At 38.6% G+C, this 26,469-nt stretch overlaps 1 protein-coding gene across 1 annotated transcript in view; it reads right to left on the minus strand.

Annotated features, from left to right (window-relative positions):
- Positions 1 to 484: 484 nt before the first annotated feature.
- GORASP2 (golgi reassembly stacking protein 2) overlaps positions 485 to 26,469 on the minus strand; it is a 34,296-nt gene continuing 8,311 nt past the window's right edge. The window contains exons 2-10 of the mRNA XM_047084658.1: positions 17,573 to 17,653; positions 15,593 to 15,796; positions 14,592 to 14,678; positions 13,745 to 13,875; positions 10,509 to 10,641; positions 8,347 to 8,470; positions 4,622 to 4,708; positions 3,445 to 3,555; positions 485 to 1,840 (exon numbers count right to left, since the gene is read on the minus strand). Coding sequence (XP_046940614.1) covers positions 1,500 to 1,840; positions 3,445 to 3,555; positions 4,622 to 4,708; positions 8,347 to 8,470; positions 10,509 to 10,641; positions 13,745 to 13,875; positions 14,592 to 14,678; positions 15,593 to 15,796; positions 17,573 to 17,653 — 1,299 coding nt within the window. The 3' untranslated portion in view covers positions 485 to 1,499. The remainder of the gene's footprint in view (positions 1,841 to 3,444; positions 3,556 to 4,621; positions 4,709 to 8,346; positions 8,471 to 10,508; positions 10,642 to 13,744; positions 13,876 to 14,591; positions 14,679 to 15,592; positions 15,797 to 17,572; positions 17,654 to 26,469) is intronic.

Here is a 26,469-nt window from a genome sequence, read left to right on the forward strand (position 1 = left end):
CTGCTGTTTTTGTTTTTTGTTTTTTAATCACTTTTAAAGCGTAAAACTTGCTTTCCACTAAGGTACCTCCTTGACATTTTAAAAAATATGAGCATCTTTTAGAAAGTAATAACAACTTGCTCACCTCTTCCTATACTGGAAAGTAAAAAATCATATAACATTTAAGTATGCTTGTGAATATTTTTCCTACCAGTTACAAGCTCTTGTTAAAAAAAATAGGACTGCTAACTGAAATATTCTAGAATTATATTTACAACGCAAACAGAAGAAGCTAGTGCTCAGAGCTGGAGCCTTCTTTTATCATTCAGCGTGAAGTACAAACCTGGTTCAGTAGTGGATATATCCTAAAAATTGGCTGGTGCTGGGCCCCCCCGTCAGAGGCACTAGGTTGGCGCTGGCAAGTCTAGCTTCCGGCTGAGCGGTCGCAGCTCAATTACATGTGCTGGGCCCTTAGCAACATTCATGCTACTACCAGGTCAATAACTGATGAACCTCTTTTGTCTTATTTAAAAAACAGATATAATATGCATTTAATTTCATTCAATAAATCAATTCCACTTAACTTACCATCTCTTAGAAAACTTCGGAGAGAGCCAACAAAAGACATGAAAAATTACATTAAAGATGTGTGACATACTTGAGAGTAACCAGTGCATACATGGCAATTAGGAGTTGTCATTTAAATGCACCACAAGAAGAAAAATAAAATTACTGTAATTTATTGCTGAATCTATGCTTGTCCAGTATAGCTATAATATTAGAAGTAGCCACAAAGTGCCACCTTCTGGTTTAAAACTGTGCAGCATTTCCTTTATTTCTTTTTAAATGCCATTTGATGGTGGACGTATAAAGCAACAGCAGCAGTTACAAAATGTTGTCTGAGTAATTCTGAGAGCTCTAAACAAAGATCTGTGAATAGGCTGAATAAAAAGATGTCCAATTCATAGTGCACACTGTGTAACTTTAACAAACATCTTTAGTTGGAATTTTCGTGTAAACCTTTAGAGATTGACTCACAGAAACCAAAAGTAAAATATCTGTTCCTTTCACGATTTAAGTGAGGTGGTCGGCATTCTCAAAAACGACTTACAAAATACAAGAAATGTTGCATGTGAGTACTAGGCATAAAATATTTCATTTTCTTACAGGAGGAGCAGCAGGGGGACAGGGAGCCTCGTGGATGCCCTGTCACCTTTCCCAAAGATGTGTACCCCCACGAATGGCAGTGGAAACCTGGCAGCAAGCCACTCTTAAATTCTTTTTGGTTGTTTTTAAAATACAAGCACTTTCTGACATTTCCCTCCCAGCCTATGAGCCCCACCCCGACTTGGCAGGATACAAGCCCACGTCCTCTTTCTTAGTCTTCCCCTTAGAATTATTTACAGGATGCCTACAGATACGGTACAAACTAGTATGAAATTAATGAGAGTTTGCATTTCCAGACACGCTCCTGTGGTTAGACAAAGCCCACCACACCAATTCTGAAGACCGGTTCAAAGTTAAGGTGACTCGGAGGCACTTGCATCCGTAACTGCAGAAGCAGGCTTCTCGCCGGCTGGGCTGGATTCGCAGACTCTGTCCTCAACAGTGGTGGGGGCCTTGGGAGTGGGGGGCGTCACATCCGCGGTGGGTGCGGAGGCAGCGTCTGCCTTTGCAGTGGTCGTGACAGGGTCAGAGGGTGGGCTCCCGGTGGGTGCGAGGGAGGGTAACAGCTCCCCTGAGCTCGTTGCAGAAGACACCTCTGGAACCAAAGGGAATGACGGGAGGAACTCGGATGGCATGGGGAGAGGTGCAATGCCAGGTAAGTTTCGGGGAGGCAAGGAAGGAAGAGGTGGCAAACCTAGGACAAAAACGGCACAGATCATACATCCTCCCAGCACTGAAAGAGCAGCTGTCATCATCACGTGACTGTTTTTATTTGCATTTCATTAAGGAAACTGAAGCCAAGGAGAGATACCACAAATCTCAACTTCTGCTTATCCTCAGGTGGAGGCCAGGACAGTTAGGGTTAGATATCCAATCCAAGACCAGCTGGCCAGAAGGAAAGGTTCCCGCCTTCCAGACTCCACAACCTCCATGTGACTCAGCCAGTTCAAAGAAGAAATGATTCTCCCCGTTAGGACAGGCAGAAGCCCACCCGGCAAGCAATATGGCCACACTAGTGTTGGACGTAACTCCCCTTCAGTCAGGCAAGCCCCCAGCTGAGTCAGAGGGGCCCTCTGGACAGAAACAGGAAGAGGAGACGGGCCGGCCTGGGGAGGGAGGCACTTGTCCTGTAGCCTCCTCCCGTAGCCTCACCTCACCGTAAGCACTCAGCCTCTGTTCAAGCCCTCTGATTGACTGGTAACCATTACGCTTGGTGGGCTCAACGTGAGGATTTCAAAATGGAGAATGAAGGAAAAGAGCATTGCTTTTTTAAGAAACAAAGGAACGGCAGAAGGTACGATATATTCAGAGCAACTAGCGGGCTGGTGAAAACCTCAATGCTCTTAGGGTCTATCTGTTAAGTCGAGGAAAGGGCGGATGAAGCCAAGAATACAGGGCACAATAGAAAAAACAAAAGGAGTGGTAAGACAGGGTAAACATGAGGGTTTACTAGTCTTCCTTTTTTTTTTTTTAAACTACTGGGCAGAAAGTAAATGCGTCCATGAGGACAGGTGATGAATACATACAGATGGGGACGGCACAATGGGGACAGCTACAACCGAGACAGAAACACGACCGTGCACACTCCCTGACATCACCAAGGGGCCTAGCTACTGAAATGAGCAATTAGCAGTCGCCTTGACATGCGGTCCTCTCAAAGTTGAAGGTGAGTAATCGTTAACTGAAAGAACAGACTTGTGGGCCACTCTGCTGCTTCATTTTCATCAGGGCATAAAATCTGAGCGTAAATACTTGGAGCATCTGCCAGCTTAACTATGTGTAGCGAAAGTCTCTCTCAGTTTTTATCATAAAAACATCTATTAGTAACAGAGAATACGTATCAAATAACAACAAACCCAGCCAGCTGAGCAAGGGTGACAGTTTCACAGCCCACGTTTCTGGTCTTGGCTACTCAAAACAAACACCGCTGGTGGCAGCTACCCAAACACGAGTAGTCCATTCACTTGCACTGGGTGAATGCACACCTTCCGTACAGTTCAGTCAAAGCAGCACCACACTGCTGTGCTTTATTTCTACAACTGGCCTTTCTGGTATCTGGGCTGTCAGGGTGCAAGGAGAGGAAAATGGAAGAGAGGCGGCCAAGTAGAGGAGAATCACAAAAATATTCTTCCTCTTTTTTAAGCTTTTTAAATAAAAAAAATAATATTTATTTGAAGCAGCTGAAATTTGTTCAACTGATCTGCCCTTTCCAGAAAAAACTGCAATAGAGGATCTGCTTTCCTGGGTAAAAGCTTTTTATTTAGACAGAGTCCTAGGAAGGCAAGATGGGCCACATACCCGCGTTCACCAGTTCTGGTAAGCTGACGCCTGGCATGACGTGCGGTGTAGGGAGGTTGAGGTTGGGGAGGGCGGGCAGGTTAGGTAGTCCTGCTGGTAAAGGCATCAGACCTAAAGAGAAGGCAGAGAACAAATCATAAAACCACTTCCTCCGGGGAAAACATTCAATCCTCATGTTTTGAAAAAAATACTACCCACTTCAAACTGAGAACACCAGAAGTCCACTTACTGTGGGGCAGTTCTGTATCATAACATTCACAAAACAACAAAGCTCACTATGTGAAATGTCTTTCTGTACCTAAGTGATTAGATGGCTAAGTAGGTAAGGCTTAAAAGACACTCGAGTACCTCCAAACCCAAGAGCAAGAACGACGATGGCCTGAGTGTCGCGGGGAAGAGCTGATTTATGTCAGCAAGTACGGTAGTAAACGGAATTAAATTTCTCTTTGAATGGCTGAGGTTCACAATCCTTCTGGCTTTTTAATTTTTTTCTGAAATAATTTCAGACTTACAGTTGCGAAAGTAGTTTATATAACTATAATATATATATATACCTTTTATATATTATATATACCTTTCACTCAAATTCCCCACATGTCAACATTTTACCACATTGCTTTACCACTCTCTCTGTGTGTGTCCGTGTACACACTTGGTTAATCACTAAATATGTGTGTGCAATGACATCTTCAGTCATACAATTAAAGGCTCTCATGATGCAAGTATATTTGATCCCTGAAATAATAGTGTTATTGCTAATAACACCGTTATCCCTGAAATAAGATTGTTATCTGATGGGTGAAGAAACTTGGTCTTCACTGGGAACAGTTAAGAAATAAACACAAGTCTAACTTCATGTTAAAGCTTCTAAAGAAGCTAATATGGAATGCTCTCTTTCAGCACAGAACTTTTGCATATTCCTTCTTCCTGCCTCACGCTGCACTGGAGGCATAGCTGGCTGAGGACAGGAGCCTGGGGCTCAGAAGTTAACAGCTGGTGACTGACAGCTCACTGCTACTTACTCTCATTTATCACAAAGTTATAGCAAAGATAAAATGAGATGAAAAGACATAAAAAGTCACCACAGAGGTATATGGTTTTTCCCACTGTTTTTTAAGGTGCACAATATTACTAATGCTATTATCACTACATACATCTCCAGTCTCCTGCTGCTTACCTGGTAATGTAGTAGCTGGATTCATTGGTGGCACAGAAGTGAGGGACTGGCTTACTTGTGGTGGCAATAATGGTACTGTTGGTACACCTAAAACAAAAACATGATCTTAAACAAAATTTCTAACAAATTCAGCTGACAAAGAACAAAGACACTTTATTAGGACAGTCTTCAGACCCCTTCCCTCACCACCACGGTAGGGTCTTCATTCCGTGGGACTCATTCAGGCCCGGCTTCTGGCTGCTTCACCGACTGTCTTAGCTGATCTACATACTCTGCCTGCGGCCTTTAACAAAGACTGTTAGCAGAGTCTCGGCTAAGAGGGCGGGAGGCTCTGCAAACCCACCCCAGCTAAGCTCATTGGACAAGAATTTTATACCTGACATAAGGCTAGATTAGAAAACTGTTTTACAAATTCAGAAATGAGACTCGAGGATTCTAGTCAATCTCTATGGGGCTCCTGAACTAGAATGCCCCATAAACCTAGGGCTGCTGGCTGGGGGGGGGGGGGGGGGGGGGCGGGGACCATGTGCCCTTTGAAACCATGAATGCTGGTCTGTGAAAGGGGAGAAGATGCAGATGGCCTGGAAGAGACAAGAGAGCATGTGGGCCTCCAGAGATGGAGAGAACGACCTGGCTTCCTGAATTTCCATTTCCTTTTGATCTACAGGCTCTGTGACACTCCTCTGAAGTCTTTTTACTGATGTTATTAGCTTGAGAAGGTTATGTTCTTCAAATGCAAGTAACTCTTAGGATTCTACATAATAAAGGTTATCTATTAATGTCTACCACCTACTCATGCTAGAGGCTTTGCTGTTATCCAAACAATAGTGCACACGGAGTCCAGATTTTCTTACAGAAATGTGCTTAAATATGGTAGCAGGAATGAACTGTGCCTAAAAGCATGAAGCAACCCTTTTCATATAATTACTTTTTCATGTATTTACTTTTCTGCAGAAATTGGAGGCATGTAAAAGAAGAAGAGGGTTCTTTGCTTTCATCAGATTCTCATGAAAGTTGGTTGACTACTATGTTTGTTAATTCCAGCTTTTTGGGGGCACCTATGATATCTATATATACGTTAGACATTGTTCTAGGCACTGAGGCACTCTACAACATAAAGAAATTAGAAATCACTACCTTCAGGATATATTCTAATAATGGACAGGAAAAGGGACACAGAGATTGAACAAGTAAAATAACCAACATGCAAAATGGTGGGAGTTCTCTGCAGAAAACTCAAGCAGGGGAGGGGACAAGAAATGTGAGGCATGAGGGTGGGTAGCAAAAAGGTCACCTGATTAATGCTATTTCAAAACGATATATTCATTTTCTAAAATTTCATAATCCAAAAATTTTCAAATCTATACAGGAGTTTTCTTTTTTAAAGATACTTTTAATGTTTCTACAGTTACTGCTTGGGCTACTTTGCGGCAAATTACTTAAAAGCAAAGATGGGTAAGTAAATGCCTAACAAAAAGTGGGTTCTCACATGTCACACTGCAAGAATACTCAATTTTTTAATTGATTTATTCAGAGTGAAAATGTTGATTTCAGTCTTTTCTGAGTATTGCTTTATTTACATTTCTATCTTTTAATATTCAAGAAGCCATTCTCCACAGCGTAATAAGGCCAGGGATCCCAGCACATGCTTTTAAGATAACACAAGTGTAACCATAATGTAGTGAGGGAAGATATGGTCTGCTCCCGTGGCAGTTACACCAACCCACCTTTACTAAGTCTATTCAGGAATAAACTAGAGGACCATCTGATGGAATGTAAGGAAAAACCCCACAATATAAAAACAAGATGCCAACAATGCTCAAGTGAAATAAACTTTAAACTGGATCCCAACTGGATCTATGACTTGATATTGATGACATTAATATTTAATTTCATCTAGGCAATGTTCTAAAACTGGATTGTGATGATGACTGCACAACTTCATAAATTTACTAAAAATCATTGAGATGTATGCATACAGTGAGTTAATCTTATGGTATGCAAATTATATTGTAAAAAAGCTGGGGAAAAAAACAAGCAAATGGTAGGGGGTAGAGAGGTATATCACCATATTGAAAACTGGTGAAGCTGGGTGTTGGGGGTTCACAGTACCATACCACCTATTTTAGACTGTTTGAAATTTTTAATTATAAAAAGTTGAAATTTTAATGTTTATTTTTGAAAGGGGGGGGAGAGGGAGGGAGGGAGGGAGGGAGGGAGGGAGGGAGGGAGGGAGGGAGAGAGAGAGAGAGAGAGAGAGAGAGAGAGAGAGAGAGAGAATCCCAAGCAGTTTCTGTGCCATTAGCACGGAGCCTGATGCAGGGCTTGACCCCATGAACCATGAGATCATGGCCTGAGCCAAAATCAAGAGTTGGCTGCCCAATCAACTGTGCCACCCAGGTGCCCCCAAAAATTGAAATTTTAAATATTATCTAGAAAAACACATCTTTGGGAAATAAAATGAAGACTCTGAAAAGGGCTGGGATTTGAACCAAAGGGACCAATTGCAGAAATAAACTGTTGAACTTAACTGCATCTTGGTGAATACATTCTAAGTCCATTCCAGAACAAAGCCAAGTATGAACAAATTTTGAACACAAATATTAAAAGGAGCTCAAGAATAAAAGGTATTAATGAAATACAACTAAACTATGTCAGTATTTCTTTTGCTTCCTCAGTATTTAATTAAATAATATACTCTTGGTATTATCAAGAAACAAAACCAGAAAACAGGAGATTTTTAAAAAGGCAAGAGAAAAGTAAACTCTACCAACCTACCAAGCTAAGATCTATGTCATGTGATGAAGCAATCTCACGTCTAGGAATATAACCAAGAAAAACGAAGACATAGGTCCATGTAAAAACCTGTACACAAATGTTCTTGGCAGTATTATTCATAACAGCCAAAAAAGTAGAAACCACCTCAATGTCCCTCAACTGATTAATGGATAAACAAAATGTGGCATGTCCATACAAAAGAACATTATCTAGCCGTTAAAAAGGAAGTATTAATATATGATACAACACGGAGGAACCTTGAGAGCATTATTCTATGTGAAAGAAGCCAGTCACAGAAACCATGCATACTGCATGAAATGTCTATATTAGGAAAATCCACAGAAAGAAAGATTAGGAATTGTCTAGGCCTGAGGGGGCTGGGGAAAAACAGTAAATGAAGATACAGGGTATAGGGTTTCTTCTGGAGTAATGAAATGTTCTAAAATTGACTGACATGATGGTTGCACAACTTTGCACAAATACACTGAAAAAAATCCCACTGAATTGTATACTTTCAAAGGGTGAATTGTATGGCATGTAAATTATATCTCAATAAAGCTGCTGGAATAAAAACTGAAACAAAAAATGACTGTATTAGGTAGAACGAGAAATACAGAAAAGGAGGAAGACATGTATGTGTCCCCTGAGCAAGACTGAACCCTCTAGGAAGAGAACGTTATCCTGCTCACTTCTTTTATCTCCAGCGTTTACTATCCAGGGGATACTGCAAACATTTGTTGAGGAAATAGATAGAGCAAACAGAATTTAAAGGTACAGTCCTGACTCTACAACTTGTCTAAAATACACTGAGAAGTGGTTTAAATGCCGGACATATCTACAGTTTTCAAAGTACACTGGCATTAATTTTTAAACTCTATGGCTTGAGGCAGAAAAGAAGATCATGTAAAACAAAGTAAGTTGAAAAGAGAATAGATTTTTCTGCTCACCTGTACTGAGAACATTACTGACAGCTGGTGGAGTTGAGCTAATAGAAAGTCCAGACAGTCCCTGTTCAATTTCTGTAGTTCCTGGTGGTGACAAAGATGGAGGATTAACTGAGGACAGCTGGACCTGCCAAAAAAAAAAAAAAAGAAAGAAAAACCACTCAGGTTTATTTCAAAGAAAATATATACACTGTCTCTCACTGGTCCGACAGATACCGCTTTGTTTTAGTTTTTATTTAAATTCCAGTTAATATACAGTGTAATATTAAATTTCAGGTGTACAATATAGTCATTTAACACTTCCACACAACATCTGGTGCTCATCACAAGTGCACGCCTTAAACCCCATCACCTATTTAACCCATCCTCCCACCCTTCTCCCCTCTGGTTACTGTCAGTTCTCTGTAGTTAAGAGTCTGTTTCTTGGTTTGCCTCTTTTTCCCTTTGCTCATTTGTTTTGTTTCTAACAGGTACCTTTTTTGATCATACTAGCTGTCAACGTTTTCGCCTGGCACTTCTGCCTTCAGACACTCCTTCCTATTTTTGTTACATGTCAAGGACCACGTGCTATAAACACCTTCCCATCCGGTCACTTCCAGTCTCTGGACACGTGGCATCTCCCCCATTACACACACTGTTCTAGCTACTCCCACCCTAGGAGGAGATTCTACGTTTTCCTCCTTCACAGATGCCCAAAACTCATTTTACTCCACCTTGAAAACACTGTTTTTCTCTTCTCTGAGTTCTCAGCCAGTTGTAACTTTCATCGTTCCCGGAAGAAGTCAGCTCAAAGTCTTAATGTGGAATGGAGTCCTTAAAAGTTTCTCAAGATGTCTAACCCTTCAGTCCACCTTATCTTTTCTCATCAATGAATGAATGTGGCAGCCAGACCCCCACCTTCTGGGGTGGGGGAGGGATAAGTCTATATGGAGTCTATGGATGGGTGGATGGGTGGTTTCATCTCTGGATACTCCAACTTCCGCCAGCTCCAGTGCCCTCTAGCCCTTTTCCCTAGCTGCCATTTCAGCCTCTGGTCTTCCAGACTGCCCACAGAGGCTTATCTGGGGCAGAAACCACAGATGAGGAGCAGCAGATTAACATGTAACTACATGGGCTCTGGCTGTCAGTCAATGGCAGGGGAGGGGAGTGAGGAAAGGTTACACTTCCCTGTAGCATTTTTTCTACTTTCTTTAGAACTGAGGCTAGTGGTGGCAGCCCTTTCTTTCTTTATAGCTGTAGCATTTTCCTTCTGGATGTTTGGTTTTTATTTAGTCATGCAGACAAGAGTTAACTGTCCTTTGAGGCTTTCATAGAAAGCATGCTAAAAGCCTGAGGCGCCTAGGTGACTCAGCTGGTTAAGAGTCCAAGTCTTGTGGTTGCGGTCATGACTGGGGTCTGTACTGACAGTGTGGAGACTGCATGGGATTCTCTCTCCCTCTCTCTCTGCCCCTTCCCCACTCTCGCACTCACACTCTCAAAATAGATAAACATTAAAAAAATAAATAAAAAATAAAAGCCTGTTAAGCCTGTACAAATACCTTATCCTTAAAAAGTCTTACTTTGATCTTGTAAGCATCCCCACACAGCATCTTGCTTTGTTTCTAGTTCAGTTTCTTGAAAGATTAAGCACCAGCTATCATTACCACCTTACCACCATTTGCCCTCCATCCTGTGACTTGATCTCTGCCCGCTGCCAGTCTCTGAAAGTGTCCTAGCCCAGGACATGTGTTTGTCACTCCTTCTCTAACCTGACTTCTCTTAATTTTTCTTGATGCTTTGTCCTCCCTTTGGATTTCTGTCTTCCCTTTGGACTTCCTCTGTCGGATCCCTGTTCTTTCCTGGATCCCCTTTCTGCCCATCCATTTAAATATTAGGAATGTTCAAGATTCTAACCTCAGTCCTCTGATCCACCAGGCCCAATCCCTCAATAATTTTTATCGCTGCTCATTAGGTTAAATTACCCTCTCTTTGCTGATGATTCCCAAATCTGTATGTCTAGTCTTGTCCTCGTTCCTGAAATCCAGATCCACAGGTTTCAAATTCAACATGGTCAACACTTAACTCCTCTCTTACCCTATCTCCATTACTGCTACTACCACACACACTGACACTTGACTCGTTTTAGCGAAAACTTTATACATCATCAGGTAGTAAAATTATCTCACCTCTGTAAATCCATCTTTAAGAGGAGTAATAGGTGTACCAGTCATCTGTCCAGGAAGAGAAATTTTCTTCCCTTCTTCAAATGGGCGTGTTGGTATTCGATGCAAATAACCATATCCAATGCCACATCCTAGGCTGTGAAAATATTTTTATTTCTTAAAGTTATTGTTATCAATCACAGCTTGCATTTCACTGAGGTTTGGAAATACAAAACCAAATTCCCATTCTTTTAAGTGTCATCCTATCAGAGGCCTCTTCTGACCACCCTTTAAAAAACAGCACCCCCCTTCACCAGACACTACCCTTACAGCTCCTTTATTTTTCTTCAAGCATTTATCCTCATCTGACACACTGCACATTTATTTATCTGCTGTCTCCCCCAATAAAATGTTAAGGTCCTTAAGAGCAGAGAACTCGTTTTGTTTACTGCCATAACAGTTCCTGACACATGGCAGACACTCAATAATTATTTCCTGAATGAATGACATACGGCCCTTTCCACCAAAGAGCTCCAAGTACTTCTGTCCGATGATGTCATTTACACAGTCCCTAGTTCTATTTCAGAGCCTGACACAAATCAATCCAAGTTAATCCAGAATCCTAATTTATCCTCTCATTGCCACCAGAGGCATCTTTCTAGTAAGACATGATCACACTGCTTTTCAGTCTGCTGGCCTCCCAATATTCCTTTTCTCTTCTTCCCTTTGCAGAATTTCTTCTCCGCATTGTTGGCAGTGCTGGTGGGACTGTCAATCAGGGAGCCTAGTCCAACCCAAGGAGTGGCTCATAACCAAAGCCAGGCCAATCCACCTTTCTTTGCCCATGGCTGCAAATCTTGGGAGTGACAGAAAACAAAAACAACTTCATCTCTTCAGTAGAACACTAATGAAAACTGCCAATTAGTCCTTCCTCTCTAAATCCCTAGCAGTGCTGAATTCTGTCCTTCCCACATCTGATTCTTTAAGCTGTTTCTTTGATGATCTGAGCAACTCCACAGCAATAAATCCATGTCTACTTAGGACAACGACAGTTAGTTTCTACTGTTTGGAACCAACAAACCCTCACTGGTACAGTATTTCACAGTCCCACTACCCAAGGTATATCCAAATTCCTGACTGTGGGATTTAAGGCCCTTCACGATCAGATTCCAACTTAGGTTTCCATCATTATTACTTTTATTTCCTAAACTACTCGATACTTTCTGAAAAGCCCATGAACAGATATCTCTGCCTCCCCCCCGCCAATGCATCTTTTGTTTCTGTGGATTTGAGCCCCCAACAAAAGCCGGGAGAGCAAGCAGTGGCCAACTTCGGCTCTTCCTAAGCCAAATCTGACTTTGCAATGATGCTTCGTATTACAAAATTACCTCTTCCTTTGCTTACTTTTCGTCCCTTCTACCATCAAATCTGTAATTATCACTAAACTAGATCTCAGATTTAGAGGAAGAAAGTAAGATTAAATAATTTAGACTGATTGATCATAGCCTATCAGACATAGGTGCATTTTAAAACAAGGTGATTAATCAAAATAAGTGGTTGCAGAGAAAGCACTGAGGCCACAGTGAGCCCCTCTGCAAACTTACAGATAGCCCAAGACTGAAACTAAGAGAAATATGCTGGAACAAATGAAATTTGGTCAGTCTCTGAGGAAGGAATGAAACCCACAGGTACACATCTGCCAGATGAGGGCAGACTAAAAATGGTCTATATGCATCTGTCTAAAGCAATGGCTGATCAATGATACTAAACCATGTCCCAAAGAAAAATGTCTTCCACAGAAAAGGAGTAGTTGCCAGAGTCTAGAAAAGGCAGCTCCAAGAATGAGAATGTAGCAGTATTTAGTCTGCAGAATTAAACATTAAAGAATTAGTGATGTTCTTTGCTACTGGACTCCACCATGATTCCATGCTTACCGAGTACTCTTGTGATGCTAATCCGACCTGAGTATTCTAACTGGAGAAGAGACGCTTTTCTATTATAAACTAAAAGCCATTCTAATAAATACATCAGCTTCTCTACAAATTTAGTTTATATGAGGCAGTCCCTCTGAAATGAGTCAGTTTTGAATGCCTTGAGAAGATCACATTTCTGTGTGTTTACAAACCTGGACAACAGATAATAACTTGATCAAGAATTGTCCCAGAAAGGCCAGATTCTTAAGGTGATACCTCTATCTATTTTCTCAAATTGCAAAAAGCTAGCATCCTGGTTGCAATATCTAGTCAGCTACAGAATCTCAGGTAGTGTGGGGAATGATTATGAACAAATACGGGCTTTCTCTGCCTGTGTCAACTAGGTCATCCCCTTACCAGCAATTACTGGAACTTTTATAAAACATGTGTGAAAGTTTCCAAACCCTAGGCTTTCCTATAATTATGGCTTATGCTCAAAAATTCCTCAATTAAACAAGGCTTTCAAGATAATGAAAAACTTGTACAATTTAAACAACAGCTGAAAGACCTACAGAGGCAAAGTTAAGTCCACATGTTTTGCTTTGGCTTTTTGAAATTAGGAAGCTGACTTGATGAACAGTCCCGAGAAACTGATTTTCTAGTTTGCTTCTCTGCGTGGCTTGATCCTCTTTCTAAATTGCTTTTTATAGTTGCTGCAATTCTGTCTAACTTTTGGCTAGTTTGTCCACTTCTGAAAGCCAACAGTTTTCCACAAAATGCTAAGGAATTTCCCCAGCAGCTAGACAAAGTTACAATTGTATTGTCCCATTGCTGGGGAAGGAACTGGGAAAATAAAACTGAAAACTGTTTTATTAAAATACAAAACAAAACAAAGCTGTTCACTCTTAGATCAGTAAGGAAAAGGACACTACCTAAATATGTTCTTTAAAAAAATGGATTACTGAGGGGCGCCTGGGTGGCTCAATCCGTTAAGCATCTGACTTCGGCTCAGGTCATGATCTCGCGGTTTGTGAGTTCAAGCCCCGCGTCGGGCTCTGTGCCGACAGCTCAGAGCCTGGAGCTTGCTTCTGATTGTGTGTCTCCCTCTCTCTTTGCCCCTCCCCTGCTCATGCTCTGTCTCTCTCTGTCTCAAAAATAAATAAAACATTAAAAAAAAAAATGGATTACTGAATTCGATATTCCAGGTCAGCTCTTTCCTTTTCTCAAGAAAAGTCTTATAATAAACCAGTAACTTGTTAAAAAAAAAAAAGCCTTATAATAAACCAGTAACTTACATGTTTACTGTAAGTTTATGCAATCATTACTTAGTCTAAAAGGTGATCTTACCTGCCTTCTCCACCCCATGCGGAATTTGGTGTAATAATCACTTCTCGACAGTTATCAGTGTCTGTATTATACACATAGAGTTTCAATGGTTTTGCTTCATGTGTTTCAATAAGGCTGAACAGATCTTCAGACTGCAAAAGCATCACAGGAAAGAAACATTTTTACATTACTGAACTTTAGAACAGTGGGTCAAACCTGGTTAATACCGGAATCACCTGGAAAACCTTTTTAAAAAGTACAGACTGGGCCCTGCCGCTAGACATAAAATTCATTCCTTAAAACCAACATTCCACACAAGGTTTCAGATATTTTACCTAGCTCCTATGTGCAAGGTCTTATGTCCAGTTCTCTAAGACCTAGTCAGCAAGTTTAGCAAAACTCTTCTACACCCAAATTCTACATATTCTGCTTTTACTCTTCATTAGTAAGACCTGGTTACCGGGGCAGCATATTTTTCCTCTCACTTTTTTTTAGCAATATATACTTCCACTAGCTAACAGACAAGGAAAAGGATCTAATGCAGCTGAGCCAACTTTGATCCCTTAAAAAGGGGAAGAGAAAATGAAATCAGTAACTAAAATGAACATTTGATTTAGTCTTGAAGTATGTAAGAGATTCCTGTATATCTCATACAAAATCTGTGCAACTGCCACACATATGTATTTTTCCTCACAGCTATACCCAGTAAGATACCTCCCAGATATTCTGTTTAACACCCTGTTGTGAAAGTTATCTTGATCAGCCAAGAACTAAATTTCAACTCTAAATGAGAAGTATGCAAATATACTTCTGAACTTAACATTAATGAGAATATACAACTTTCATTATTAACAAACACACGAATTACCTCATTCATGACTGTATCTGCTCCAATGATATAATCACTGTGAGGTCTAAGACCTGCCAGTGCTGCAGGAGAATTTGATTCTACTTCCTGGAATAACACAAAAACACACCCCCAAATTAATGTACATAAAATAATCTTTCAAATTTTACAGTTTAGTCCTTAATTATAATGATTTAAAAACCCCTGTACTTCTGGGGCACCTGGGCAGCTCAGTCGGTTAAGTGTCTGACTTTGGGTCAGGTCACGATCTCATGGTCCATGGGTTTGAGTCCCATGTCAGGCTCTGTGCTGACAGCTCAGAGCCTGGAGCCTGCTTTGGGTTCTGTGTCTCCCTCTCTCTCTCTGTCCCTCCCCCTCTAGCACTGTCTTTCTCTCTTAAAAATAAACGTTAAAAAAAAAATTTTTAAAAACCTCTGTACTTCTATCTTGTTAGACATGTCAGAAACTATAGAATATACACATTTAAATCTCTCAAACATAAAATCACATAATATTTAATAAACATTTAAAATATTTATTATTTTAGCTGTTTGTAGCTATCTGCTTTAACAATTCTTCTAATGGATAAATCAATAGAAAAATAGTTCTTAGGCACCTACATTTGCTGCTCTTCCTTTTTTTTTTTTTAATTTATTTTGAGAGAGTTCATGTGTGTGAGCAGGGGAGGGGCAGAGAGAGAATCCCAAGCGGGCTCTGCACTGTCAGCGTAAAGCCCAACATGGGGCTCAATCTCACAAACTGTGAGATCATGACCTGAGCCAAAATCAAGAGTCGGATGCTCAACAGACTGAGCCACCCAGGCACCCTAAGTTTTACAAATTACTCCTAAGTTTAAAAAAATTATTAACCCATATTTTTAAAGCAATGAATTCCATTTTTCAGAAACTAAAAATAGCCTAATAATAATAGTAATAATACCTCTACAATCCAACCAAGTTGAAGACAGCACCTTTCTACAACATTTCTTAAATTGCAAGTAACAGCTCACACTTGATACCTACCAATACATGCCAAACGTTTTCATTTGCCCCATCAAAGCTGCAGAAACGAATGCTCACTCCCAACAAGCCCTGGCCACCCCACATGTTACTTGGTGTGACAGAGGTCTCTCGAAGCTCCAGTGTTTTACTACTGTAGATAAGCATTTTTACAGGTTTTTCAACATTTGCTTTCAGTAGATCCTTAAGAGTGTCATTGTCTTTATTCTGTGAACACATAGAAATATTATTCTTAATAAATAAAAAATGTTAACTATTTTAGCTTAAGCATCCTATGGCCCTACTGGAGTAGTATTAATAATCAACATCCAACAGGTAAAGCTTTCATTAACATTCAAATGCTCCTTGAAGTGAAAGAATGTCAAAAATTAAGAACAACTCCTATGTTATCAACAACTTCTGACTTTTTTCTAATAGTTGACTACGGATTATGGATTTTGAAACCCAACATTATTTGAGGTGATCTAGAGCTTTAGTGATAAAAAACCAAAATACTCCGGGGTGCCTGGGTGGCTCAGTTGGTTAACCGTCCAACTTCGGCACAGATCGTGATCTCGCAGTTTGTGAGTTCGAGCCCCACATACAGCTCTGTGCTGACAGTTCAGAGCCTGGAGCCTGCTTTAGATTCTGTGGGTTCTCTCTCTCAAAAATAAATAATAAACATTAAAAAAAATTGTTTTTAGGGGCGCCTGGGTGGCGCAGTCGGTTAAGCGTCCGACTTCAGCCAGGTCACGATCTTGCGGTCTGTGAGTTCGAGCCCCGCGTCAGGCTCTGGGCTGATGGCTCAGAGCCTGGAGCCTGTTTCCGATTCTGTGTCTCCCTCTCTCTCTGCCCCTCCCCCGTTCATGCTCTGTCTCTCTCTGTCCCAAAAATAAATAAACGTTGAAAAAAAAAAAAAATTTAAAAAAAAAATAAAAAAAATTGTTTTTAGTAAGAAAAATAAAAGAAAACCCAAAAAACAAAATACTCCTTAAGAAGTCATATTACTGGGGCGCCTAGGTGGCTCAGTCGGTTGAGCGGCCGACTTCGGCTCAGGACATGATCTCGTGGTCTGTGAGTTCGAGCCCCGCGTCGGGCTCTCAGAGCCTGGAGCCTGTTTCAGATTCTGTGTCTCCCTCTCTCTGACCCTCCCCCGTTCATGCTCTGTCTCTCTCTGTCTCAAAAACAAATAAACGTTAAAAAAAAAAAAAAAAAAGAAGTCACATTACTAACAAAATTGGTATGACTTTGATTTTAAAATCTAGAACATTTGCTGAGGTTGTAGTTTAATTTTGGACAGCACTCCTAAACATATGCTTTATTTATTTATTAGGAACTGGCAGGAGAGAAAAATGGAAGCAGTATGTTAAATATTTCATTATATAAATGAAAAAAGGCCATTATGTAGGAGATGCTGATAATGAACAAAAAGTTGAAACTGCTATGAAAAAATAAACCAACCAAGTAGCCACAGTCATAAGAATTTCTGTTGCTGAAATTATCTAATTTTTTTTTCCTTAAGACTTTACTACGGGGAAACTGAAAGCAACTTATAAAAGGTGGTTTTAATTCTGTACTTTTGGAACATAATTATCTGGTTCCAATAATATTATTTATATATCAAGGACTTCAGCTCCAAGAAAACTAAGTTATTTGAGAATGGGTCTTTACTAATCCACTTGTCAGTAACATACAAAAGTCTGACATTACTGAAAAAGCAAACTTTTTAATCCTAATTCTTTCTGCTTAAAAAAATTAAATATTTAACATATAAAAGTCTCCAGTAATTTTATTCTCCTAAGATAGTCACTGAAGGGTGAGGTATATATAGTATTTTGTATTTGACATTTTCATGTTTACTAACATAATTTTTACAAACTGGTATCATAACTCCATTTAATGTTTGTAACTAACGAATAAACATCCACCCCAGATAATCTGAAAAATTCCAATTTCAAAAGGTTACAAAATACTATAGTCAAAACTACAAAAAGCTGAACTTACTAATCTCGAACCATTAATGGAAACAATAAAATCAAAGAATGGCTCCAGTCCAGCTCTATGTCCTGGGGAATTTTCTTGTACCTGTAAAAACAAAAGTGCCAAAAAAGAAAAATGCAAAGCTTAATTAAAAATTATGAGCTAAATTTTAATACCTATCTCTTTTCAGTAAAATTAAGATAATTTCACTAATAAGGAGAGAGGTAAAACACACTAGTTCTCTCATTTCTCTTCCTCTCTCCCAACTAATGCCCTTGTAGTTCCCTAAATTCTACCTATTCTTTAAGTTCATCCCACATATGAGGTTCTTTCTCGATGGTCCTATTTCACTCTACCTTCTACTTTTGGAGGTTGGGGGCAACCTTCTCAGGTTGTAGCACAGGACATAGCAGACAGTTACTCATTACAACTGAGTGACAAATTCAAATTAATTTAGCAAGCATTTATTCCACGACTACTACTAGTAAGGCACCACTCAATTAACAAAACTAATATAGGAACATAGCTACTATGTCAAGATATTTATAATCTATTAAGGAACAGACAAGAGGAAGGAGAGACAGAGGACACACAGTCCTCTAATAACTACAGAGGTTAAGGGCTATAATGGAGGTACAGGGTTCTAAGGAGAAGATTAATTCTGACTGAAGAAGCTTCACAGGAAAAAAAAAAAAGACATCCGAATTGTGCTTTAAAATAAAGGGTTTTGGGGGAGCCTGGGTGGCTCAGTTGGTTAAGTGACCGACGCTCAGGTCATGATCTCACAGCTCATGGGTTCAAGTCCCGAGTCAGGCTGCTTCGGGTTCTGTTTCTCCTTCTCTCTCTGACCCTCCCCTGCTTGTGCTCTCTCAAAAATAAAAAAAAACATTAAAAAACTTTTTTAAGAATATACCACTTATAAAAAAAAATAGAGGGTTTTAAAGTTGAGGTAGGTAAGGGGATAAAAAGGACATCTGAAAGTTGAAATGAGTAAATATCCAGGAGTCTGAAAAAATGGGGATCATAATACAGTATAGCTAGACAACAGAATGGTGTGGGAAATATAGAATTATAGATTTTGAAAATCATAAAACTTCTAATCCAGGGGATCTTAAACTGAGGTCTGTGTGGATAGCTTCAGGGAGCACTGCAGCTCCTGAAATTATATGCAACATTTTGTAGTAATCAGCAGTTTTCCGGGTATAAAGATCCACGGCTTTCATTAGATTCTCAATGGGTTTCTCCAAATAAAATGCTAAACCCACAGATTTTGTGCAATTCTTTTATTTGCAGGTGAAGAAACCATCCTGTGACTTGCCTATGGTCCTATAGTTGGCTCGTGGCAGAGGTTAAACTCAAAAGTATATCTTATAACATTAGTCCAGTAAGGAGACTGGAAAAAAAGAGTGGAGCCAGACTTATACAGGACTTTAAATGGAAGATTAAGGTTACTTAGATTCTCAACAATTCAAATGGTTAGTTAGCATACCAAACTTGGACTAAAATTATTAAATTTTCTAAATTTACAGTAATAAAAATATTAGTAGCTGGCAATAGTAATATAGTATGACAAAACAACAAAAAGTTAATACAATCCACTTTGTATTTCCTCTAAAATATTTTCATAATGTTTTAAGGACTTTTTATTCAGAGTGATATTATTTTATACTGTCAAAACTATCCTTTGAAAACGAGGTTTGCATGGATATTTGCAGGCCGATTATCTGTAACACTCCCAACAGTTCTAACAGTCAATAGTCAATTCTGAAGTTATGCAAATAATAGATGCACTCATTCATCCACACACAAATCTGCAGTTATCTATACAGTAACAAATTTTACTGCTTTCAAAATGGAACCCAGGAAGGAACCCAGAATATGTTCCTCTAATACCAGACTTCTTGGATTAAGGAAATTTAATATTCGATTAATGATACATTCATTCCTTTTTGGACTAATGTTACCTTTTAGGTAAAATCAAATTATACTATCACTGCTTCCGAAGAAGTAAAACTAGGTCTTCTTCATTTGTCACAGTACAAAAGTTGTCCATTATAAAGATGGCTCCATGTTTTAATTTACTAAAACTGTTTAATCTTGCTTTCTGTAAATTCTCTTGCAAATTTGGGACTACATCATTTTTGTAAATTAAACAAGTTGATTAAATATCAAAGGGTTTTATTATTTACAAGTGTTAGCTCTAATGAAAATAAGCAGCACAAACTCGTTTAGCTTCTTTATACTCAGTTTTCTTAAATGAAGGATATTTTATATTCTACATGTTACCAAGCAAAATGTCTAGAACTCGAAGTGGCAGACAGATTTCTCTTCAAAAGGCAACTCTGTAAGGAAAACAGTGGCAGTCTGGAGTTATTATGAGAAGAAAAGGGAGGTCAAGTCACAGCTAGCTGGGAAAGAGTCATGATCTACTAGGTGTGAAATGCCTATTAGGTGCCTAGCAATTAGGTGTGAAATGCCTCAAGTGTGAAAAGAGGATAATTAGCACAGACCCCTGGAGACCCTTCGCTGTGGCGTTTCTCACTTAATAAGGTCCTCATCTAATCTGATTCTCTGAATCTGAATGTTTCCAAATGACTTTTTTTTCTAGAAACCAACCAGTCCATTGATCAATTTCAGACTTCTCCACTGAGGCTGCCAAAAGTTTATCTTTCAGTTAAAAAGGGACAAAGATAGTACTTTTGTAATGTCATCACCAACTTAGAAAGTTGATCCCACACACTGATGCTTATCATGCCACCCTCCAAGTATAAAGTTTTACCACTATTTGAAATGGAGTTTCTAATAACATTAGAACTATTCTTTCCCATTACTCAAAAGAAATTCAATAGCCAAATTTGAATTCTAAAATAAGTACACTTAAATAACCCTTTCTCTATTTTTCTATTTGCATTTGCTACAAACATCAATCTCCTCTGTTTCTAATGTACCTTGAAATTAACTTCTTTCCTAAATTTATTTACATCATTAGTACCAGTACAATTCTGGCAACTAGGTATCTAACAGGAAGCCAACAGAGGGAGCCCTAGAAAATGCTCTCTTTGACCCTAATATACTTAAAGACAATTTCCTACATTTCATAGCATGCAAAACAAGATCTACAACACAGCAAATTAAACATCCACACAGGTGAAGTTTCTCTGGCAATACTATCCACTGACAAGAATCTCTTAGGCACCCAATCTGTCAGGCATCAGATTACCACTTCAATACTTCCTGTCCCCTATAAGATCTCTCAATTATTGATTCACCTGCTTCCTTCAAACCACCTTAATTAAAAAAATGAATATATAAAACCCTGGATCCATCTATCCATCTATCTATCTGGTTCCATAGATCATTAGTATTTATTATTGGGCCAAATATTACAGCAATTTAAGATGAATAGGTTAAATTGGAAAGTTTATAGTTAAGATTTTGCAAGATTTTGAAAAAATGCACAATGTAAAGATAATGGAGTTCTAGAATCAGACTGACTTGATTTTGAGGCATGCTTTTACCTTATTAGCTGTGTGAACTTGGGAAAGATTATTTATCTTTCTGGGCCTCAGTCTTTCCATCAACAAGTAAAGGATAACATCATCTACTGTACATGAATACTGTAGAGATTGAATGAGTTTATGAAATGCCTAGCTAAGACTCTGATACATGATAGGAGTCCTACAAATCTTTTTTTAATGATGTGCCTGGCATGTCTGATGCCTAAACAAATCTTTCTTTTTAAGTTAGTTAATTAATTTAAAATTAGCTTATACGTATATATGCATGTATGTATGTATTATGTAATCTCTACACCCAACCTGGAGCCTTAACTCAACCCCAAGATCAAGAGTCACATGCTCTTCCAACTGAGCCAGCCAGGCACCCCCGGGGAGAGAGGGGGGGTTTCTACAAATCTTAAAGTCACCTTCCTAACTCTGCAATCACCACCTGAGGGCAAATCTTTACAACTAATGAATTCCTGGACACTACATGATTTTTCTAATTATGCATTAATCGTCTTTCTCCTCTTTAAAAAAGGAAAGGGAAAGAATTTGCAATAAATTTGTAATAAAACAAAAAAGTAGAATAAAAAAATAAAACCACAGAGGTAGAGTCAAAGGTAAAATGATAGAGCCTTTATAGGAATACAAAGGAGAATATCTTTGAGATTTTCAAATATGAAAGACTTCTTAAACTGGATACAAAAAAACACTAATCATAAACTAAAAAAATTAATGAATTATACTAAAACTACAAACTTCTGCTCATCAAAAGACACACTTAAGACAATGGAAAGATTTATTATACATCCAACAAAGGAGCTATATTCAGAACAAATTTAGAATTACTGCAAATCATTAAGAAAGAGACAGTAAAACCACAATGAGATACAACTTCACATCCATAAGACTGGCTAAAATAAAAAAGATACTAACAAAGGTTTGAAACAAACCCTCATATATTAGTGGTGGGAATATAAAATGGTGCAGTTGCTGTGGGAACAGTTTGGCAGATCCTCAAATGTTAAACAAAGAGTTACCATGTGACCCAGCAATTCCACTCCTAGATATATAAAAAAGAGAAATGAAAGCATGTCCACATAAAAACTTGTACACAAAATTCATAGCTGCATTATTCATAGCAGCCAGAAAGTGGAAACAACCCAATGTCCCATAACTGATGAATGAATAAACAAATGTGTTACACCCATAGAATGAAGTATTATCTGGCAATAAAAAGGAAGTATTCATGCTACAACATGAATGACCCTTGAAAACACTATGCTAAAACACAAAGACCACATATTGCATGATTCCATTTATATGAAATGTCCAAAATAGGCAAATCCACAGAAACAGAAAGGAGATTAGTGGTTGCCAGGGGCTGGGGGTAGGAGGAATGGGAAGTAGCTGCAATTGGGTATGGAGTTTCTTTCCGGGGGTAATAAAAAGGTTCCGGAATTAGATACTAGTGACGGTTGCACAACTCTGAATATACTAAAAAACCTGTGAACTGTATACTTTAAAAGGCCGAATTTAATGGCAGGTAAATTATATTTCAATGAAGCTGCTAAAAAAAATAATAACTTAATGGAGAAATGGGGAAAAGATTTTAGCAGACACTAAACAAAAAAGGGTACTGATGTGGCCAATAAATATGAAAATATGCTCAACTTCAATAGCTGCAAATTGAAACCACAATGTGATACCACCTGCCAGACTGGCGAAAATGAAAAAGATGGAAAATACTAAATGTTTGTGAGGATACAAAACAGCTGGAAACTTCAATTACTGCTGGTGGGAATGTAAATGAGCAAACTATTTGGCAATACCTGTTAATATTGAAATATTTGACCAAATATTGCGCTGTTTAAGCATACCCAATAGAAATGGGTATACAGGTGTTCTTCAAAAGACACACACAGTTGAATGTTCACAGCAGCACTATTTGTACTAGCCCCAGACTAAAAACTACATTAATTCCCATGAACAGCAGAACAGATAAATCAATCTTGATATAATCTCTCGATGGTATAAGGTAAATAAAACAAAAACCTACAACAATACACAAGATGGATATGTTTTACAAGTGGTATGTGAGCAAAAGAGGCCAGACACAAATGAGTACATATGATTCCATTTACATAAAGCTAAGAACAGGTCAAATTAATCTATGCTGTTAGAAATCAGGACAGCATTCACTCTGAGGGGGTTGGTGGGTAAGTCAGAGTGTGCCTGGAGAGGGATGGGATGCTGGTTACACGAGTATGTTGTCTGTGAAAATTCATCAAGCTTTACACTTATGTGCACTTTAAAAAGCTTTAACATCTACTCCCCTCTATCCAAAAAGCAGAAATACAATTATTACAACCTAAGAACATACCAAATATTTCACCTACAAAGAACATACTTTGAAAGCCAGCAATTAAATCTCAACGGTCAGTTGAGTACAAAGCAGTCAGTACAAAGGCCACAAAATAACTTACTCTAATGCTCCCCTTTCAGAACATTTCAGGACCACTCTTAGATTCTATTTATATTTACATGGTTTGGCTACCTGATTCCAAGCCACGAACAGAGTACTAACCAAACAAAAGAACTGAAAGAGATGCCACTGCCACTTGCTTACAGCAAAAAATGATAGCTGGCAGAAAATGAGAATAAAAATTTAAAAAATCAAAAACCAAAAGAAAAAAAAAAGTTGAGTGTTAAGCCACTTACCAAATTCTACCAAGTGAGTATAAACTGTGCACTAACAAAAAAGGTGTAGTTGTGATTGTGTCTTGTGGTAGGGAATACAAAAATTTAAAAAGGTCTCCACTATTAAGCTGCTTTTAGAACTTTTCACAATTATAAAAATCTTCTGTATTGTGTGCTGTCCAATACAGTAGCCACTACCCACATGTGAAATGTGGCTTGTGTGACTCTGGAAGTGGATTTTAAACTTCATTTAAATAATTTACATCCAAGTTTAAACAGCCATATGTGGCTAGAGACTACTGTACTGCACAGCCCAAGTCTAGGTGATAAGTACGTGTATTCCAATACAGCACATGGACATCATCACAACAATTAAGATAAAAAAATTTTAATATATGTAGCACCTATCAGTGATGGTGGAAGCATGCAATGCATTTAAAACATAGATTTGTTTATAATATATTCTTGATACTGAAAGCAGTAAATACTCCATTTTAAGGAAAAAATTGACTTTATACAAATCCATTCCCTGGGAGTTCTAACAAGCATGCTGAAGTCTTCTCAGGCCTCATGGTTTACTTTGAACAACTAAGGAATACAACATAGCAGCTGAAAATACTGAAGAGTAATTATGCTTACAAGGGAATGACAAAAATAAATGTGAGCCAAACACCCACATGTAGAATAAATTATGAACACACTTACTGGCACTTATAAGAGTTCAACTTTACATCTGGAGGTTATCTTACCAAAATAAATTCCACAACATGAAAGAAATACTTCTTTCATAAGCACTCTAGAAAAAAGAGCTACAATATGCAAGATAAAATCTGCTAGAGATTTTTACTCAAGAAACAAAAAATGAGCTTATAAGAGAAACTGCACAGTGAAGGGGTATCCATCCCCAGTACATAAAAAGAAATTAGCACCAGTGATTAGAAGCTGGATTTGGAATCACCAACTATATATAAATTCTTCTTAAAGTGGTGTCATCCAATTACTACAGGGAGTTTGTTCTGAAATCAATTTACTGGACCATTACAGAAGAGGGAAATGTCAAAATAAGAAAGAATCAGAATAGATAAAATACAAAAAATTCATGACTTCATAAGGGCCATTATTTTTCATGAAATGTAGTAGTACACATGAGTTGCAGTGGAAAATAAATTTCTTACTTTGATCTGTAATAAAAATAAAATTGGAAAGAGTCCTACAAGATGTCATTAACTCTTTTTGTCCAATCAACCTCCAGATAATAAATGCAATTAAACTTTTGGCTTTTCTCTCACCTTCTGATCCTGGACCAGGAGGCAGTTTTACCAGATTTAACATGGATTCTCCCTTGTGTACAGACCTAATTGTTCTAAGCCGGTTGCTTTCCAGTGAAGCATCCATCTCTTCTCCGGGGGTTAAAAGTGTCATGGTACTTTATACTAGGTTTGGATCATTTCGCATGAACCACTCTCTCTTAAATCTTGGCTTGAGGAGAGAGGGGCAGCAGAATAGAAAGGGAGAAGAGGTTGGGTGGAGTTGGGGGTAGGCATTCTCTTAACTCCATCATTTATATACTACTCCCAGCTGAGGAGTGGAGAACTGCCATCTTAATGTAACAAAGAAAGGAAACTGTAAGGCTACTTTCAGAATACAGGAGATCATCAAACCAAGCATTTCATAAGGTGATACACAAAGACATACCTATCACATGTCTGGCTAGTTTGTGAATTATTTCTCATTTTCTAACCAAGGAGATGTTTCCATAAAATGGGCTCAGTGATATGTGTCTTTTTATTACTGCACCACCAATTCCTTCACACATAAAAGGTAGTTCTGTCTATACCATCATCTCCTCTCTCAATTTAATGTTTTGTACTATTTAAAAAACCACCAGGGATATTAAATAAAAGTAAAAATTAAGTCCATTCCAAGTAATCCAAGTATTAATAATGATTCATTTCAACTATACACATAAGGCCTCATGTTACATATTTACACGCTTGCGTGATCAAAATGATGTGAGAAGACTTGGGGGGTGTGATATAATAAAAATACACCCGAAATCCTTCAGTTATAAAAATAAATAAATAAAAATAGAAAGACACTTGGGGGGGGGGCTCTTCCATGTCTGAAAAGGGCCAGTGTTCCTGTTTGGGACTTGATACAAATATGTGGAAATTATTTTGCAGTAGACTGGAAGAGTTCAAGCTTTACTTGCTGAAACATTTTTTTTTTTAATGTTTATTTTTGAGATAAAGAGAGAGCGCGAGCAGGAGAGGGGTAAGGAGAGAGAGAGACACAGAATCTGAAGCAGGCTCCAGGGTCTGAGCTGTCAGCACAGAGCCTGACGTGGGGTTCGAACAGGGAGATCACGACCTGAGCCAAAGTCAGACGCTCAACCGAGTCACCAAGGCGCCCCAGTTTGCTAAAACATTCTTATATGTTCTACCAAAATAACTCAAAGAGCATGTTTTTCTGACCCTATGATGTAATTTATAACATATGAAGCAATTTAAAAATTCTAATGATAACCAAGGAAATTAAAACCCACCAATACACTGTACTTTCTTAGAGAAAGTCTGTATATCAGAAAAATGATGTTGAAAGAAACTGAAGCCTGCACCAAAAGAAGCAAAAAGTCTGACAACTTGTCACTTAATTTTATAATCTTCAAATACCAATTTAGGCGTTTCTTTCTTAGGGAAAGAAAACTTGCTGTGTGACCTT

The sequence above is a fragment of the Lynx rufus genome, unplaced genomic scaffold, assembly GCF_022079265.1.
Source record: "Lynx rufus isolate CCGP_SWC_20201006 ecotype Redwood Valley unplaced genomic scaffold, mLynRuf1.p SCAF_2, whole genome shotgun sequence".
Classification (NCBI taxonomy): Eukaryota; Metazoa; Chordata; class Mammalia; order Carnivora; family Felidae; genus Lynx; species Lynx rufus.